Source organism: Pseudopipra pipra, chromosome 10 (assembly GCF_036250125.1).
Source record: "Pseudopipra pipra isolate bDixPip1 chromosome 10, bDixPip1.hap1, whole genome shotgun sequence".
Classification (NCBI taxonomy): Eukaryota; Metazoa; Chordata; class Aves; order Passeriformes; family Pipridae; genus Pseudopipra; species Pseudopipra pipra.
Window position 1 is genome coordinate 9549455 of NC_087558.1, and position 15951 is coordinate 9565405.

The 15951-nt window shown below is 62.0% G+C and overlaps 2 protein-coding genes across 5 annotated transcripts; one reads left to right on the top strand and one right to left on the bottom strand.

Annotated features, from left to right (window-relative positions):
* Positions 1–1631: 1631 nt before the first annotated feature.
* ECEL1 (endothelin converting enzyme like 1) lies at positions 1632–12123 on the top strand. Of its 4 annotated transcripts, none has more exons than XM_064666101.1 (18): positions 1632–1731; positions 3338–4227; positions 6149–6217; positions 6373–6483; positions 7030–7122; positions 7342–7466; positions 7852–8074; positions 8224–8322; positions 8410–8484; positions 8928–9031; positions 9239–9297; positions 9452–9503; positions 9634–9701; positions 9806–9930; positions 10206–10271; positions 10472–10567; positions 11101–11177; positions 11416–12123. In XM_064666101.1, exons 2-18 carry the CDS (start codon positions 3484–3486, stop codon positions 11513–11515), a joined length of 2286 nt encoding a protein of 761 aa, XP_064522171.1. In that variant the 5' UTR covers positions 1632–1731; positions 3338–3483; the 3' UTR covers positions 11516–12123. The 4 variants fall into 4 exon arrangements, with proteins under 4 accessions (XP_064522171.1, XP_064522169.1, XP_064522170.1 ...); XM_064666099.1 differs by having other exon boundaries at positions 1643–1921; XM_064666100.1 differs by having other exon boundaries at positions 1643–1831.
* A 95-nt stretch (positions 12124–12218) lies between these two features.
* LOC135419567 (intestinal-type alkaline phosphatase-like) lies at positions 12219–15647 on the bottom strand. Its single transcript, XM_064666103.1, has 11 exons — positions 15497–15647; positions 14860–14976; positions 14629–14744; positions 14223–14397; positions 13910–14082; positions 13678–13812; positions 13516–13588; positions 13296–13430; positions 12986–13177; positions 12761–12871; positions 12219–12672 (listed from the first exon to the last, which is right to left on the bottom strand). The coding sequence occupies exons 1-11, from the start codon at positions 15558–15560 to the stop codon at positions 12410–12412; spliced, it is 1554 nt and encodes a 517-aa protein (XP_064522173.1). The 5' UTR covers positions 15561–15647; the 3' UTR covers positions 12219–12409.
* Positions 15648–15951: the final 304 nt, after the last annotated feature.

Consider the following 15951-nt stretch of genomic DNA (forward strand, 5'->3'; position numbering starts at 1 on the left):
CCTGTATCTACACACAGGTGCCCATCACACACCTGCCGTGCCCTGGCTTTTTGAGATGCCAACACCTGCGGGATGCTGCAGCGCTCTGCGGCCGGCTCAGATTTATCCATTATTTTATATCCACACGCCTTTAATTTTTACAGCCCTGTTGGAGCACTACCCGGGGCTGTTAATAACACCAGGCCTTTCCCTGCCCCCTCCATGTGTATCCATCATGCTCCAACCAAGGTGCCAAGTGTGTCTCAGCACTGGGTAAGTGCAGGCATGGGGAGGATGGAGCAGCAGGATTGGGCTCTCCATGCCCACCTGTGAAGCAGCCTGACTCTGGGTGCCCTTGTGGTTGGTGGTGCTTGGCTGGTTGGGATGCCCAAGCCTGAGATGTCTCTCTGGTAGGATTCATGGAGGCCGTCTGCCTTGGCATGACCCCCAGGAAAGCTGTGCTGCAACACACTAATGTGCATGTAAGTGTACCAGGGTATGTGTGGATGCCAGTGAATGCCTGAGTGTGAATATGTGTGTGGAGGTGCAGCATGTGTGTCTGTGCAAGTGCATGTCAATGTGTGCGAGTGTACATGTGATGCACACGTGTGCCACTACCTGTGCAGGTGATGTTGTGTGCCTGCTGCAACAGAAGGCACCTTGCCCAGGCCATGCCCAGCATCCTGGCACCCCAGCATAGGAGAGTGCAAATTCAGCTGCCCCAGGCAGTGAGGGCTGTGCCTGGGGCCAGCCCATGGTGCCCACAGGGACTAGACACTGGATCCCACATCACTGAGCCACCCATCCCATGGCAACCAGGGCCCCATGCCATGTGTAGCACAGCACCCAGTATGTGCTGTCCCACCCCAGCACTCAGGAAGACTCAGAACTCCCTCTGAGCACCCGGGAATGTGCTGGCACGGGGTGGGAGGAGGGTAGCAGGGCACCCCTGAGCATGGCAGGCAGGACAGCCATGCGGGGCCGGGGTATGCAGCCGCTGCAGGGGACCACCGCGGGCGGTGGGAATTGCTGGGCTATAAATCTCCGTGCTGGGCCCCCCCGTGGCAGAGCAGCTCACGATATTTATGTTGGGGATTTATCTGCAATGCAGTTTAATATTCCCGGACCTTTGCGTGTGTGTGTGAACGCACGGCCCCCTCCCTATGCCACCCCATGCCACCCCCGTGCCCACCCTCTCACCCGGAGCCTCTCAGGCTCTGTCTCCTGCCCACTCACAGTCCTGTCCCCTTGCACCCACCCTGGCAGGACGGGACGGGCCCCCCTGGGTGCCTATGTAGGGCGGGGGGTGCCGAGCCGCCGGGATGCTCCTGGCACCGGCCGTCGGCCGTGCCCACCCGTGCCCCTCGGGGGTGCCCGGCTGCCCGGGGAGTGGCAGCAGGGTCCCCGGACGGGCAATGCCAGGCGGAATGGCACTGCCAGCCGCGTGCCATCCCCGCGGGGTGGGGAGCCGAGGGACCCCCTTGCTCTGCCTCCCCGCCGGCGGGGATGAGGTAAGGCTGGCGGGTGGCACAGGGCTGCTCCATTTGCATAATAATCTCGTTAATGGAGCCTGGCCTGCGGGAGAGCCGGGCTGGAGACACCACCCCCTCCCCGCCCCGCCGCCTCCCTCCGGCCCCGCCGCTCCGCCAGCCGCGGCGCGGGGCGCGGAGCGGAGCGCGGGGCGCGCAGCCGGACGGGCAGCGCGGGGCCGGCCAGCCCCCGGCAGCCTCCTGACACCCCCCGGGAGAGCCGGTGAGCACCCCCCAGAACCCCTCGAGCATCCCGGACAGCGTCCCCGAGCATCCCGGGCAGCATCCCCCCATCATCCCGGGAGCATCCCCCAAGTGTGTCGGTGAGCAAACGGCGAGCGATCCCCGAGCACCCGCGGACATCCCGGGCAGCAGACCGAAGCACATACCCTCAGCATCCCCCGAGCACCTCGGTGAGCACCCCGCGAGCAGCCCGGGGAGCAGATCCCAAGCCTGCCGGCGAGCACTCTGCGAGCATCGCCCGAATATCACGGGCGTCATCCTGGGGAGCACTTCCCGAGCATCCCTCGAGAAGCCCTCGACCCCCGAGCATCACTGGCATCATCCTGGCGAGCACCTTCTGAGCATCTCCCTACCATCCCGGCAAGCACCTTCCCGAGCATTCTGGGCAGCGTCCTCCGAGCATCGCGGGCAGCATCCCCCGTGAATCCTGGGCAGCGTCCCCCGGGCACCCCTGAGCATCCCCCGAGCATCTTGGGCAGCATCTCGAGCAGCATCCTCCGAGCTTCCCGGCCAGTCCCCTCCCCGCCCCGCGCCCCGCCGTGCTCGCTGCCGTCCCCGCTAACTTTCCGACGGCGGCAGCTTTCCGGCACGGGCACCGCCAGTCTGCGGCGCCGGGGCACAACTTTGCCCAAGTTGCGGAGGGAACGGGGGTGGGGGGCGCGGTGCGGCCCTGCCGCGGGGATACTGACCACCTCCCGAGAGGCTCTTTGTCCCCAGCCTGTCCTCCCCCACCTGCAAATCCGGATGCCATTCTGCACCATGCGAGACGCAGGATCTCCTTTTGAAATCACGCTCACAACTCATCTGTGTCCCCACCCTCCTTTCCCCATGGGCAGACCCCCTCCTCCCCAGTCACCCCTCATAGACACCCCTGCCCATCGGGCACCAGCCAGTGGAGAGCAGTTGGGTGGATGGTGGTGGTGCTTTTGTGAGAGTGCTGTGAGATGTCCAGAGGGTCCAGGGCTCCCCACAGACTGGAATTAACTTTGCTCACACATCACGCACCACACCACAATTTGACACAACACAATGCAACACGGCACACCAGCACCCAACCCAACACAATACAATGGCACAGCACAGGGACATGCAATCTGACCCAACCCACGACACTCCAACCCAATGCCTCCCCTCATAAATCTCCCCAAAGCCCCTCTTCCCCAAGCTGCTCACCCCATCCATACCCCACCCAGAGGGACTGGCAGCCCTGTGCACCCCGTGGTCAGGAAGGGTTCTCAAGGTGAGGATGGGCTCACTGGACCCTCCTGAATATTCACCCAGTGTGGATACTCTTGCTGGTGTGCTATGTGGGCATGAGATGTATGCGAGATAAAGCTGTGCCAGGGACTGAAACCTGCCTGGGATCATGGAGGCAGGACCCTGCCCTGCCACCAAAGGAGCTGACAGAGGGGACAGCCATGGGATAGAGCTGCCACCAAGCTCCTGGCACTGGGGCCAGTCCAAGCACCACCAGTGGGGCACACAGGCAGGGATGGTGATGCAGACAGCAATGACGACAAGAAGCAACCCCCCCGCCCTTGCTCCTCCCAATTCCCCCCCTCAACCATCTCCTCTGCCTTTTCCAGGAGCTTCCTGACTCACCCGGACACCCTCCACCGCCTCCCTGTGCCAGGCACAGTTCCAGCATGAACCGTGGGGTGCCTGAGCCTGCCCTCCACCTGCCCTGAGCCCCCTGCACCCGTGCTGCCGGCAGGGAGCCTCATTCCTGACCATGGAGAAGACCTACTCCTTGACAGCACACTATGATGAGTTTCAGGAGGTGAAGTACGTGAGCAAGTACCAGAGTGGCACCCTGCCCAATGGCTTTGCCCTCCAGCTGGGCACAGGGGCCAAGAAGCGCCGCGGGGGGCTGCCACGCTGGAGCCGCCGGGAGGTCTGTTTGCTCTCAGGGCTGGTGTTTGCTGCGGGTCTCTGCGTCATCTTGACGTGCATGTTGGTCCTCAAGTACCTGGCAGCTGAAGGGGACAGCTACTGTCTGGAGGGGTGCCAGGAGAAGAAGGCCTTCCTGCGGGCGTCCCGCTTCCTCAGCGCCAACATGGATGCTACCATCGACCCTTGCCAGGACTTCTACTCCTTTGCCTGTGGTGGCTGGCTCCGGAGGCACGGCATCCCTGAGGACAAGCTGGTGTATGGCACCATCGGGGCCATCGCCGAGCAGAACGAAGCGAAGCTGCGGGCTCTGCTGAGCCGCCCTGTGCGGCGCCGAGCCCCTGCCTCAGCCGAGAGGAAGGTCAAGGAGTTTTTCCGTTCGTGCCTGGACAGGGCTGAGATCGACCGTCTTGGCCCCCGGCCCATGCTGGAGGTCATCGCGGAGTGCGGTGGCTGGGACGCCCCTCCGGACCGCGGGGACATCAACGAGCTGCTCTACAAGACGCAGGGTGTCTACAGCGCTGCCGTGCTCTTCTCCCTCACTGTCAGCCTGGACGAGAGGAACACCTCCCGCTACATCATCCGGGTGAGGGCACCCTGCCCCTGGGGCTGCCCCCCACACTAGCTACCCACCAGTGCTGGTGACACCTGCCTGATGTCACTGTCTTTGTTGCAGTGGCACTGGGCATGTGGACTTAGCTGCAGCATACGGCTGGGCTGGGGACTCCCTCTGTCCCTGGGGACCCTCCTGCCTCCCCACCATGGGATCCCTGTGTCAGGCTGCCCTGGGGTGAGGGTGGCATGTCTTGGACAGGGTTAGGGATATGGGCAGGGGGATGCCCAGGGTGAGGCAGTGCTGCTCACCTGGGTGCTGAGGACAGCCCAGCAGGGCACCAGGGTCTCCAGAGTGCTGGCAGCCAAGCCCCTCACCTTGGCATTCTGGATGCCATCTGTACTTGGGTTAGCCTCTGCCTGGGGCTTGCCCACTGACCCCACGGCACTATGCCAGGGTGCCAGGGCATCTGCCCATGGCTTTGTCAGCTTTTCCCACTCCTTCCAACCCATGCTCTTTGCCCTGTGGTGCCACCAGGGCACGGGTGGGCTTTGCCAGGGTGGCCAAGCCTCAAGCACCCCAGTGGGCATGGGGGTGCAGTGGTGGGCATGATGGGAGCACAGCAGTGGCACAGCAGAGATGCCATGGTGGGCACGGAGATGGGCATAGACGGGACAGGGTGGGCATAGCAGGGACAGGGTGGGCATAGCAGGGACAGGGTGGGCATAACAGGGACGGGGTGGGTGTAACAGGGACATGGGTGTTCGTGGTGACAGCATGGCGGGGATGTGGTGTTGGTGCTGGCAGGAGCACTGGGAGGACACAGCAGTGGGGATGAGCCGCCCCGTTCTCTGTGAGATGGTGGGGCTGGGGCGTGTGAATGTGAATGAGAGAGTGAGTGAGTGTGCGGGGCCAGGGAGGCGCGGTGGCGGCTCCGGGCCGCGCGAGTGTACACTAGAGGGAGCGTGTGTCACAGGGAAAGGGTGGGCGGGCTGAGCGGGGTCCGGTGTGCGCGGTGGGACACCTTGGGAGTGAGTGGGAGGAGATGGGTGTGACAGCCTGGGCTGGGGGTCGGGGCTTGGGGGAGCGGTGTGTGTGTGTCGGGGGCGAATGTGTGTGTGTAGTGGGTGTGATTGGAGGTGGGTGTGCGATGGGTGTGACCGTGACAGGAGGTGTGCGAGGGGGCTGAGGGGGTGTGTGAGGGCTGCAGGTGTGGCAGCGCCCGTGTGGGAAAGCAAAGAGGGCAGGGGGTGATGAGGGAGGTGATGGAGAAAGGCTGAGGGTGCCCGTGTGTGTGGGACACGGGAGGCTGAGACAGAGGGAAGGGGAGGGTGTGGGTGGGTCTGTGCCTGTCTGTGTGCGTGTGCACGGAGGGGGAGTAAGATGGATGCATGCATAGGGGTGTGAGTATCCATAGGCATATGTTGTGAGGGATGAGTTACAGGTGCATGTGTACACATATATGCAAGTGTGTTCAGGTGTGTGTATGTGTTAGAGGCTGTGCCTGTGGCTACAGGATAGCAGGGGTTGTGTTTGGAGAGTGAGGGTGTCCAGGCAGCTCATCCTTGTGGCTCCTCATGGGGCAGGACACAGCACAGGACTGGTGCTGGCCATGGGGCAGGTGTGGGGATACCATTGAGCAGGGTTGGGGTGGAGTGTGGTGGCATCATAGGGCAGACTATGGGGCAGCCTGGGTGCCAGTCAGGCCCTGGAGCAGGGGCCTGCCCCTCACCCAGCACTCCCACCCCATTGTATGCTGCCCAGTGCAGCTCCAGCAGCCTCTAGCAGGAGGGAAACTGAGGCACCGACATGCCTGTGGCTGTTCCACTACACTGCCACCCTATGGCTCCAGGGGCACCAGGAGCACACTGCAATACAGGAGAAGGTGAGGAGTGCCTGGTTCAGCACAGCCCCCTTCCTCTGCTCACCCACTGCCCCCGTCTGTCCCCCCCAGATCGACCAGGATGGGCTGACTCTTCCTGAACGGACCCTCTACCTGGGGCAGGATGAGGAGAGCGAGAAGGTGAGGGGGGCACACTGTTGCCACTGGGACACTAGGAGAGAGACCAGCACCAGCATGAGGTGTCAGACAGAGGGCATCCCACTGCAGCAATGCCAGGGGCTGGGGTACTGCAGGGCAGTGTGGGATGGCACTCAGCATCCCTTCCCTCCACACAGATCCTGGCTGCATACCGGGTGTTCATGGAGCGACTGCTCACCCTCCTGGGGGCTGAGAATGTGGAGCAGAAAGCCCAGGAGATCCTGCAGCTGGAGCAGCACCTTGCCAACGTGAGGGGGATGCCTGCCCTGGGCTTTGGGTGCCCTTGCCCAGTCCTTGGACACCCCACTTACAAATTTTTGGGGCCCTTCATGTCTGGTCCTAAGGGACCCCATTACAATTCCTCCTCTCCAGCTCTTGGGGACCTTCATGCCTGGCCCTAGGGGAACTCAGCCCCTTGAGGACCCCATGGTGGAGCCTCGGGGACTGAGCCCCACATCTTGAGAACCCCCAGTTCCAGCCCTTGGGACAACCACTCCAGCCCCACATCCACCCTTGTGAACCCACTCTAGGCCCTGGGGGACTTCATACCAAGGTCTTGGAAACCCCAGTTTGGTCCTTGTGGGACCCCTGTACCCATCCCTCGGGTACCCCAGTTCCTTGAGGACGCTACGATCAGCTCCGCTGGCAGCAGAGGGTTCCTGGGGTAGGGAGTGGGAAGGATGTGGGTCAGTAACCCCTCGTGCCCCAGAGCTGTGCCCCATCCCAGCGCCCTATCCCTGTGTCACCCTCAGGGTGGGCAGTGGGATGGTGACAGCCATGCCCACTCTGTGCAGATCACAGTGTCTGAGTACGATGACGTGCGGAGGGATGTCAGCAGCATGTACCACAAAGTGACCCTGGGTGAGCTGCAGCGCATCACCCCTACGGTGAGTACCCCTCGTGCCAGCCTGTCACCCCTTTCCCCCATCTGCCCTGTGCCCCACATTTGTCCCTGTCCCCCTGCTCCACGCCCTTGCTTCACCCCCCCTTTTGCCCCTAGTTAAGTTTACTTGAGGGTGATGAATCCACCTTGCACTTTCGTGGGTGGGAGGGGGTGGCAAGGAATGGGGGTCCCTGTGCCCCCCTGACAGTGCCTGACCCGGCAGCTCAAGTGGAAGCGCTTGCTGGACCGCATCTTCCACGACAACTTCTCGGAGGAGGAGGAGGTGGTGCTGCTGGCCGCCGACTACATGCACAAGGTGTCCGACCTCATCCGTGTGACACCCAGCAGGTGAGGGGGGTTGGCACCCCCTGTGCCCCCGGCACCTTTCCCAGCCTGGCACAGGGTGTCTGTGGCTGGTCCTCCCCCTCCATCACCTTCTTCCTGGGAAGGCTGGGCTGGGCACAAGTAACCTGAGAAATCTCCTGGGAGAAGGCACTGTTGTGAGCCCCACAGCATCCTGGTCATGTCTGGACACCCACTGGGCCACCCATGCTAGAGGTTACCAGGCTCATCACACATTCGGGAGGGACATGGTGCCAGACTGTTCCTGTGTCCCCACAGGCCATGGCCCCCCTGTGTCCCCGAGCAGGGGTATCCCCATCCTGGCACATGCTCCTGCCCTCCCTGTGTGCCCGAGGACATGCCCAGGGCTGATCTTGCCCCCTGTCACCAGGATCCTTCACAACTACATGCTGTGGCGCATCGTGGTGGTGCTGAGCGAGCACCTCTCCACCCCCTTCCGCGACGCCATCCACGAGCTCTCCAAGGAGATGGAGGGCAACGAGAAGCAGCTTGAGCGGGGTAAGATCTGCCTGAGCCAGGCCAACAAGCACTTCGGCATGGCCCTGGGTGCCCTCTTCGTTGAGGAGCACTTCTCCTCTGCCAGCAAAGCCAAGGTAGGTGATGCTGCCTATGGGCATGAAGCCACCACAACCCTCCTGTCACCTTACCAAAGTGCCACTGCCACCCAGCACCCTACTGAGGGCTGTGTGGCGGGTGATGGACGGTGAGGATGCTGTACCAGCACTGTGGTGATCCATCACAGGTGCAACAGCTGGTGGAGGATATCAAATACATCCTGGATCACCGCCTGGATGAGCTGGACTGGATGGATGAGGAGACACGGAGAGCGGCCAGAGCGAAGGTAGTGGCCACCAGAATGAACCACTGTCCTTCCCCCCATCACCAGCCTGGGGTGGGGGCCTGAAACCACCACTCACTTTGCCTACAGCTCCGGTACATGATGGTGATGATTGGGTACCCTGATTTCCTGCTGAAGCCAGAGGCCATTGACAAGGAGTATGAGGCAAGGAATGGCCCAGGAGCACATGGGGGAGGGGACATGTGTAGGGGGAAGGTGTTCCCCACATCAGGGTCTGCAGAGATGCCACCCTAAAACAAGCCACCTCCTCATGCTCATTGTGCCCACCACTGGCAGGGTGCCCCATACTCTCTCTGGGGTCTGGGATGGTGTCTTCTTCCCCACATTGCAACCCGCCGAGCTTAGCCTCATTCTCAGCAAGGGCTGGGATTGCCAGCATGACCCAGGGACTCCACAGAGCTGATGGAGAAGCAGCTGTCCCTGTGGGCACACAGCATGGGACATGAGGACAAATTTGTGCCATATCCAGCCCACGGCCACAACCCCACACTCTCTCTCACTAAGGCTCATGGGGGTGGGAGGATGTTCCAGCCCTGCTAACCATGGACTTGGGGCTGGTATCCCCTCTGATATGACTGTGCCCCCAGTTTGAGGTGGATGAGAAGACCTACTTCAAGAACATCCTTAACAGCATCGCCTTTGGCATCAGGCTCTCAGTGAAGAAGATCCGGCAGGAGGTGGACAAATCCGCGTGGGTATCCCCTTGCCCTGGGAGGAACATGAGGGGGCACAGCATGGCCCCACCAATGCCCCCTGTTTCCATGCCCAGTTGCACCCCACAGGGTGAAGGGCACAGGACAAGCCAGGAATGCCCCCTTTTTCCCCAGCTGTGCAGAGGGGCGGCCTTTCCATGCCCCTTGGTGCCCCTGCAGCCCGGCACCACTGTCTCTCCTTGCAGGTGGCTGCTGCCTCCCCAAGCACTGAATGCCTACTACCTGCCCAACAAGAACCAGATGGGTGAGCACTGCCCATCCCCTGATCAGCCCCTGGGGTGGGGGAGTGGCAAGGATCTGGGGTGGGGGCAGAGCCCAGAATCTCCTGGCACTGGCTGGTGCTGTGGGTGGGTACAGGGCAGGGTAACCCCCAGTGCAATGTTCCTCTCTGTCCCCAGTGTTCCCTGCTGGCATCCTGCAGCCCACCCTCTATGACCCTGAGTTCCCACAGTGAGTGTGGGGCTGGGGGGTGGCCGGGGGGGTGTCAGGGTGGGCGATGGGGTGCCAATGTCCTGGGGTCACCACCATCCCTGCCACCATCTTGCTCTCCACCCTCTCACCCCTGTTCCCCACCCAACAGGTCGCTGAACTATGGTGGGATTGGCACCATCATTGGGCATGAGCTGACCCACGGCTACGATGACTGGGGTGAGCGTCCCCCCTATATCATGCCAGGGTGGGAGGTGGGTGGGCTGGGGGCAGCCAGGCAGGATGCCTGGGTCCCTCGGGACTACTGGAGGTTGCCTTGGCAGGGGGACAGTACGACCGGCACGGGAACCTGGTGCACTGGTGGACGGAGCGGTCGTACAGCAAGTTCCTGAAGAAGGCGCAGTGTATCGTCAACCTCTACGACAACTTCACTGTCTACAACCAGCGGGTGAGATGCCCCTCACCTGCTGGGCAATGCCCCCCAGGGCACACACTGCCCCATGGGGGGGCCCTGCTGCTCTGTTGCCATGGCTGGGTGCCTGCAGGAGAGCCTGGCTCTGCTCTGCCCAGCCCTGAGACCCAGCAACTCATCACAGGTCAGCTTGGAAATTCCTCAGGGTGCTGAGTGGGGGCAACTGAGGAACAGCCTATGTGCCAGGATGGGGATGGGGGGATGCCTGGCTGAGGGGACATCTCTGTTCACCCTGTCATTTCTCTTGCCAGGTGAACGGCAAACACACACTGGGGGAGAACATCGCTGACATGGGGGGGCTCAAACTCGCCTACTACGTAAGTGTCCCCCCACCCTGGGGTGTCACAGCCATGGGGGAGCTACTTTTGCCATCCCCACTGAGTGATCCCCCAGCCCCTCCTTGCTCCCTGCAGCAGGGAGTGGGCATGATCCTGCTTGCTGGTTGCTGGGGGCCCTGAGGGGTGGGTTCAGGGTGGGTTTGGAGGAGGCCATGCTGAGGGCACCCTTTGTTCTCCAGGCCTACCAGAAGTGGGTGCGGGAGCACGGACCTGAGCATCCCCTGCACCACATGAAATACACACATGACCAGCTCTTCTTCATCGCCTTTGCCCAGGTGAGCCCTTGCCCTTCCCACATGTAACAGGTACTGGGGCAGGAGTGTGGGTGGCCCTGTGTGGGTGACCCAAAGGGATGGTGAGACAGCCCTGGGGGACCCAGTGCCAATAGCCAGGAGTCAGGCTCAGCTGCATCAGCAGGTCCTGGTCTCAGGGTACCAGGCACAGCCCTGCACAGAGCACCCCACATTGCCCCGTTGCTCCTGGGGACCCTACAATAACAAACGTGTGTGTCCCCCATCATCTCCAGAAGCCCCATACTAATAAATACACATGATCCCAAACTTCTAGGAGAACCCTACAGCCAGGCAGCTCACAAACCAGGAGACCCTATAACAACAAACATGCCTCCACACTCTCTCAACCCACCTGTACCACATACACAGGCTCCTGGGAGACTCTACAATAACAATTACAACTGAGGCATCACTGGCCTAAACCCCCAGCAGCCAGAAGGGCCACTGTGCCCCAGTAGGTGCCAGGACCTTGGGTGCCCCATCTGGCTCACCCATGAAACCTTTCTCCCCTGCAGAACTGGTGCATCAAGCGGCGATCCCAGTCCATCTACCTGCAGGTGCTGACAGACAAGCACGCCCCCGAGCACTACAGGTACCGGGTGCTCCCGAAATGGAAGGGGCACGGTGGGTGCCAGCCTCCTCCACAGCTGTCAGTGACATACAAAACGGGGTGGGCAACCTTTGGGGTGCTGGTGCCACCAGATTTTGGGTGGATATCCCTGGGGGAGGGGATGGGGTAGTGCTGGGATGAGCAGGTGCCCTCAGCAGGACCCATGGCATCAGCAGGGGCAGGGAGTGCCCAGCTCTGAGGTGCCCTCCTCTCCTGGCAGGGTCCTGGGCAGTGTCTCGCAGTTTGAGGAGTTTGGACGGGTTTTCCACTGCCCCAAGAACTCTCCCATGAACCCGGTGCACAAGTGCTCAGTGTGGTGAGGCCGATCCCCCTCTGGCAGGCTGGCAGCCCCCATCCCCATCCCTGCCTGAGTGCCACCCTGTGCCCACTCCCCACCTTTCCATCTCCCCTTCCTACTCTTCAGGCATAAGGGGCACCCCCAGATGACATAGGGGATCACCCCAAAGACAAGCACCTGCCATAGGGGTGGAGGCAGCGGGGAAACACTTGTTGGGCAACTGCCTCCTGCCCATCCCCTTCCTACTCACTGCCCTGTGCACTGGGGGGCCCTCAGTCCCCATGGAGGAATGAGGGCACGTCCAGGCAACCCCGTACTCCATCTTCTGTCCACCCACCCCAAACCCTTCACCGAGCCCTACCACATCCAGCCCAGCATCCATCAAGGCAGGGAGAGCAATCCACAGTCACAATGGGGCTGCCCCATGCCAAAAGTCTCCCCTCCTCTGTGCCCTCCCTGGCATCCCCCATGCCAGCCCCATCCTGGCCCCTCACCAGCCCTGCCAGTTGGGGGGGGGGAGAGTGGCAGAGCTGGGGGCCAGGCAATGCCAGCCTGCCTGGGAACACAGACATCTGCTGTATTTTTTGCTGCTGTTTCTGGTCAATAAAGCACTGGATATGCCGGGCGGTTGCAAGGGGCCGTGGCTCGTATATGGGAGCAGTGGGCAGCACCCCCAGCCCTGCCCACACAGCACCCCCACACTGCTAACATGCTTGTCTCACCAGTGTCACACCCCATGTTTATTTAACACTCCCTGTGCGGGTGGTGTAGGACCCACCCCACGCTCAGGGTTTGGTGACCCTTTGGCTGCTGCATCCGGACCAGAGGTGCTTCAGAAAGCTGCAGGTGCCACACCGTGAGGAGGGGAGAGAACACAGGTCTGGCAGCTCCCATTGGGTGCCCTAGGGACACAGAATCAGTGGAAGAGGGGCAGGAGGAGGATGGGCAGGAGCAGGGCCAGGGTGGTGGCACGGGTGCTAGGGGCAGAGTTCCGCTGGCGGCAGTCGGTGTAGGGCTCAAGGCAGGCGGCATAGGCCATGACATGGGCCACATAGGTCTGCTCCTGCACCCCATGGAAGAGGTGGGCCATGGGGCCCTTGGCCAGAATGGCCACGTCCTCACCACCGTGGGTCTCCGAGTCAAGGGGCACGGCCGCCTGCTGCAGGTACTCGAACTGCACTGCAGAGAGTAGAGAAGGGGATAAGTGGGGGCCAGTGATGGCCCCCAGCCCCACCCCATCACCCAACCATGGTCTCTGTGCCCTCACTGGCTGTGTCATGATCCACGTCAGGCCGGTTGGGGCCCGGGTAGCCTGGCCCATTCCCATAGAGGATGGATGTGTAGTTCTTCCCATCACTGGATAGTGAGGGGGCCAAACCTGGGGAGGGGGTGATGGAAGGGAAGGATCAGCCAAGGAAAGCCTGTATCACCCCTCTGGCCACAGTCAGGGTGCCGCAGAGCCAGCAGTGCCCAGCACAGGGCAGAGCCCCACCGAAGATGGAGGAGCCACGCAGGGTGTAGCCACCGAAGGAGAAGACGTGCGAGTGGTCGGCGGTGACAACGGTGAGGGTCTGTGCCTCGTCTGTCAGGACCCCTGCCCGCTCGATGGCCTGGTCAAACTCCACTGCCTCTGTCAGCGCCTTCTGGGCTGCCCCTTCGTGGTGGCCGTGGTCGATCCTGCCGCCTGCAGATGGGCACTCGCGGTGGGCTGGGACTGAGGGCAGCACCCCCAGCTCCTACCCCCGCCCTGGGACGTGGGACCACCCCTCTCACCAGCCCCAGCGGCACCAGCCCCAACTTATCTTCCACAAAGAGGTAGAAGCCTTCAGGGTTCCTGCTCAGGATGGTGATAGCCGCCTCCATCATCTCGGTGAGCGAGGGGTCCAGGGTGGTGTTACGCACCAGGCTGTACTTCATGTCCCCGGGTTCAAAGAGACCTGGGAGGGGACACGTTGGAGACAACCTCAGTGCCTTCATGTGTCCTGGTGCCTGTTGAGTCCTGGCACATGGCACATTTGTTACCCATCAGATAATTCACACTGGGGTTGGCAGCAGCAGCCAGCATCTCTGTCTTGTTCCAGACATAGCGGGCACCCTGTGGGCGAATCCCACAGGGGGGTTAGTGGGTGCCTGGACCTGTGCCAGGGGCAGTGGGCAGAGGACGGTCCCTGCTGTGTCACCCACCGGCCGCGCCTCCAGCCATGTGTCAATAAGGTTTATCCCATCCTCCCGTATCCCATTCTGCTGGCTGTTCGTGGGATACTCAGGGTCTGGGGTCTCCACAGGGGTCATGTATTTTCGACCACCTCCCAGGATCACCTGGAGGGGGTGAGACAGGTGCAGTGTTAATGGGGCTGTCCTGGGGTGGGGGGGAGTGTCTGGCCCTGCTCCCCCCGTCCCACACACGGGCACTCACGTTGATGTCGACGTTGTGGACCAGCTGCCAGGCGATGTCCTTGCATCCCTCCTGCCGTGCATCCGCAGGCATGCTGGCGTCCGCATACCAGTTACGGTTCACCACGTGGGCGTAGGTCCCCGAGGGTGACGCGTGCTGCACCCGCGTCGTCGTCACAATGCCCACCGCCTTCCCTGCCAACCCCCCAGTCATCAGACCCCATGAAGGGTAACAGGGTTCCCATGATCCGGCTATGGGATGCTCATGGGTGAAAGCCCCCAGTGTGATATCCCTTGTCCCTGTGGGGTCCCTCCAGCCCTGCAGCCCCTGTTACCAGCTTTGCGGGCTTGCTCCAGCACTGAGATCACCTCGTTGCCCGCGGTGGTGTTGCACTGCGAGTAGCGGGCGGCCGCGCTCAGCCCCACTGTCTGGTAGTTGCCCTTCACCCCACAGAGATAGGCTGTGGCTGTGCCTGCACTGTCAGGGACCTGCCGGTCCACGTTGTACGTCTGCCAAGGACAGAGGGGGTCAGGGCAGGGGGCAGTTGGCAGAAGCACACAGCGGGGTGCTCCCCCAGCACTCCCTGCTGCACTCATTGCTCACCCAGGGACAAGTGTGGGATGGGCATGGACCCCACACACTGCATACGTGCATCCTTGTGCTGCCAGCAGCCCCATGGGCATCACCATGGCCCCATGCCTGGGATCACTCTAGCCCCTGTCCAGCATGGTGGGATTTACCTTGGAGAGAGCCACGTAGGGGAAAGCATCCAGTGCAAGAGGGGTCTCAGGGCCCAGCTTCCCCTGTTGCTGCCCCTTGAGGATGCGAGTGGCCGTGATGGTGGGGATCCCAAACCCTGGGCAAGGAGAGAGGGTCCTGGTCACCCTCTGGACCAGGTGCCCTCCCCACACCCCACTCAGCAGAGCACTGGCCATACCAGCCTGCCTGCCAGGGGTGCCAACAGGACTCACCATCCCCCAGGAAGAGAATGAGGTTTTTGGCTTGGCCTATCCTGGGCTGGATTTTCAAGGAGGCGTCGATGGCCGCAGCTGCCTGCTTGTACCAGAAGGATGGATTCTCCTCCTCCTCTAGGACAGGGCAAACACCTGTGAGTCCCAGCTCACCAGCACCTGCCTCCCGGGGGGCACACCAGCAGGGATACTCATTCCCTGGGCATCCCCATGCTGGGGCCTTCTCTAACGTGGACCAAGGGGTTCAGGGTGCTATTTGGGGTGGGAGGAGACCATGCAGGCTTGCACCTACTGCCTGGGCTGGGGTTCTGAGGCAGAGAAGGAGGGAGGCAGCAAAACCAGACACGATGGGGAGTTATCTGGCAGGTGGGATGGGGTCAAATCCATGGCAATTGGGTGGTGACAGAGGATACAGGCGCTTCCCCCAGCCCAGCCTCCAGCCCAGAAACAAGCAGAAAGCCAGGGAAAAACTGGCTCAAGGACTCCAGAAAAGCAAAGTTAAACCCTATTCACCCTTGCAGAATTGGGCAGCCCCTGCTTCCCTCCCCAAGCTCTCCCTGTGGCCAGCCAGGCTGATGATCTGCTTCCCCGGACACCACCTGCAGCTGGGGGCACCCGTCCCCATCCCTGTCCCCACCTGGGATGACAGCAGTGCTGAGCCCTGCCCAGAGGCAGAGGGTGAGGGCTGCCAGGACCTTCATGGTGGGATCCGACAGCCCGATGCCACTGGCAGTGTCTGCAACTCCAGCAGATCCAGGGAGGGACTTTGGACAGGGACCAGCCCTTGCAGGGTGTGTGAAGAGGTTCAGCACGTGTCCAAAAGCCAAGTGTTCTGCGGGGCAGCTCGCACAAAGGCCGCAGGGTTGGGCTGCTGGCACCTCCTTGGCACACCAGCATGTGGCTGCTGGGGCGTGGATGGGCTTGGGGTGCAGATAGATGCAGGGACAAAAGGATGTGCAGTTCTTGTCAGGAAATGCTGCCCCAGCTACAAAGCTGCAGTGTCAGACAGCAGAATGCCCTGTCCCCAGGTGCCAAAGGCAGCACTGAGCACTGGAACTGGGACAACAGCAGTATCAGCAGCACCTGGGGTCA

Coding starts and splice junctions, on each gene's coding strand:
- ECEL1 (XM_064666101.1), top strand. CDS start 3,484: ATGGAGAAGACCTACTCCTTGACAGCACACTATGATGAGTTTCAGGAG. Junction 9,298..9,451: donor GCCCAACAAGAACCAGATGG/GTGAGCACTGCC, acceptor CTCTGTCCCCAG/TGTTCCCTGCTGGCATCCTG. Junction 10,272..10,471: donor GGCTCAAACTCGCCTACTAC/GTAAGTGTCCCC, acceptor TTTGTTCTCCAG/GCCTACCAGAAGTGGGTGCG.
- LOC135419567 (XM_064666103.1), bottom strand. CDS start 15,560: ATGAAGGTCCTGGCAGCCCTCACCCTCTGCCTCTGGGCAGGGCTCAGC. Junction 13,813..13,909: donor TCCACAACGTCGACATCAAC/GTGAGTGCCCGT, acceptor CACCCCCTCCAG/GTGATCCTGGGAGGTGGTCG. Junction 13,178..13,295: donor CTTCTACCTCTTTGTGGAAG/ATAAGTTGGGGC, acceptor GCCCATCTGCAG/GCGGCAGGATCGACCACGGC.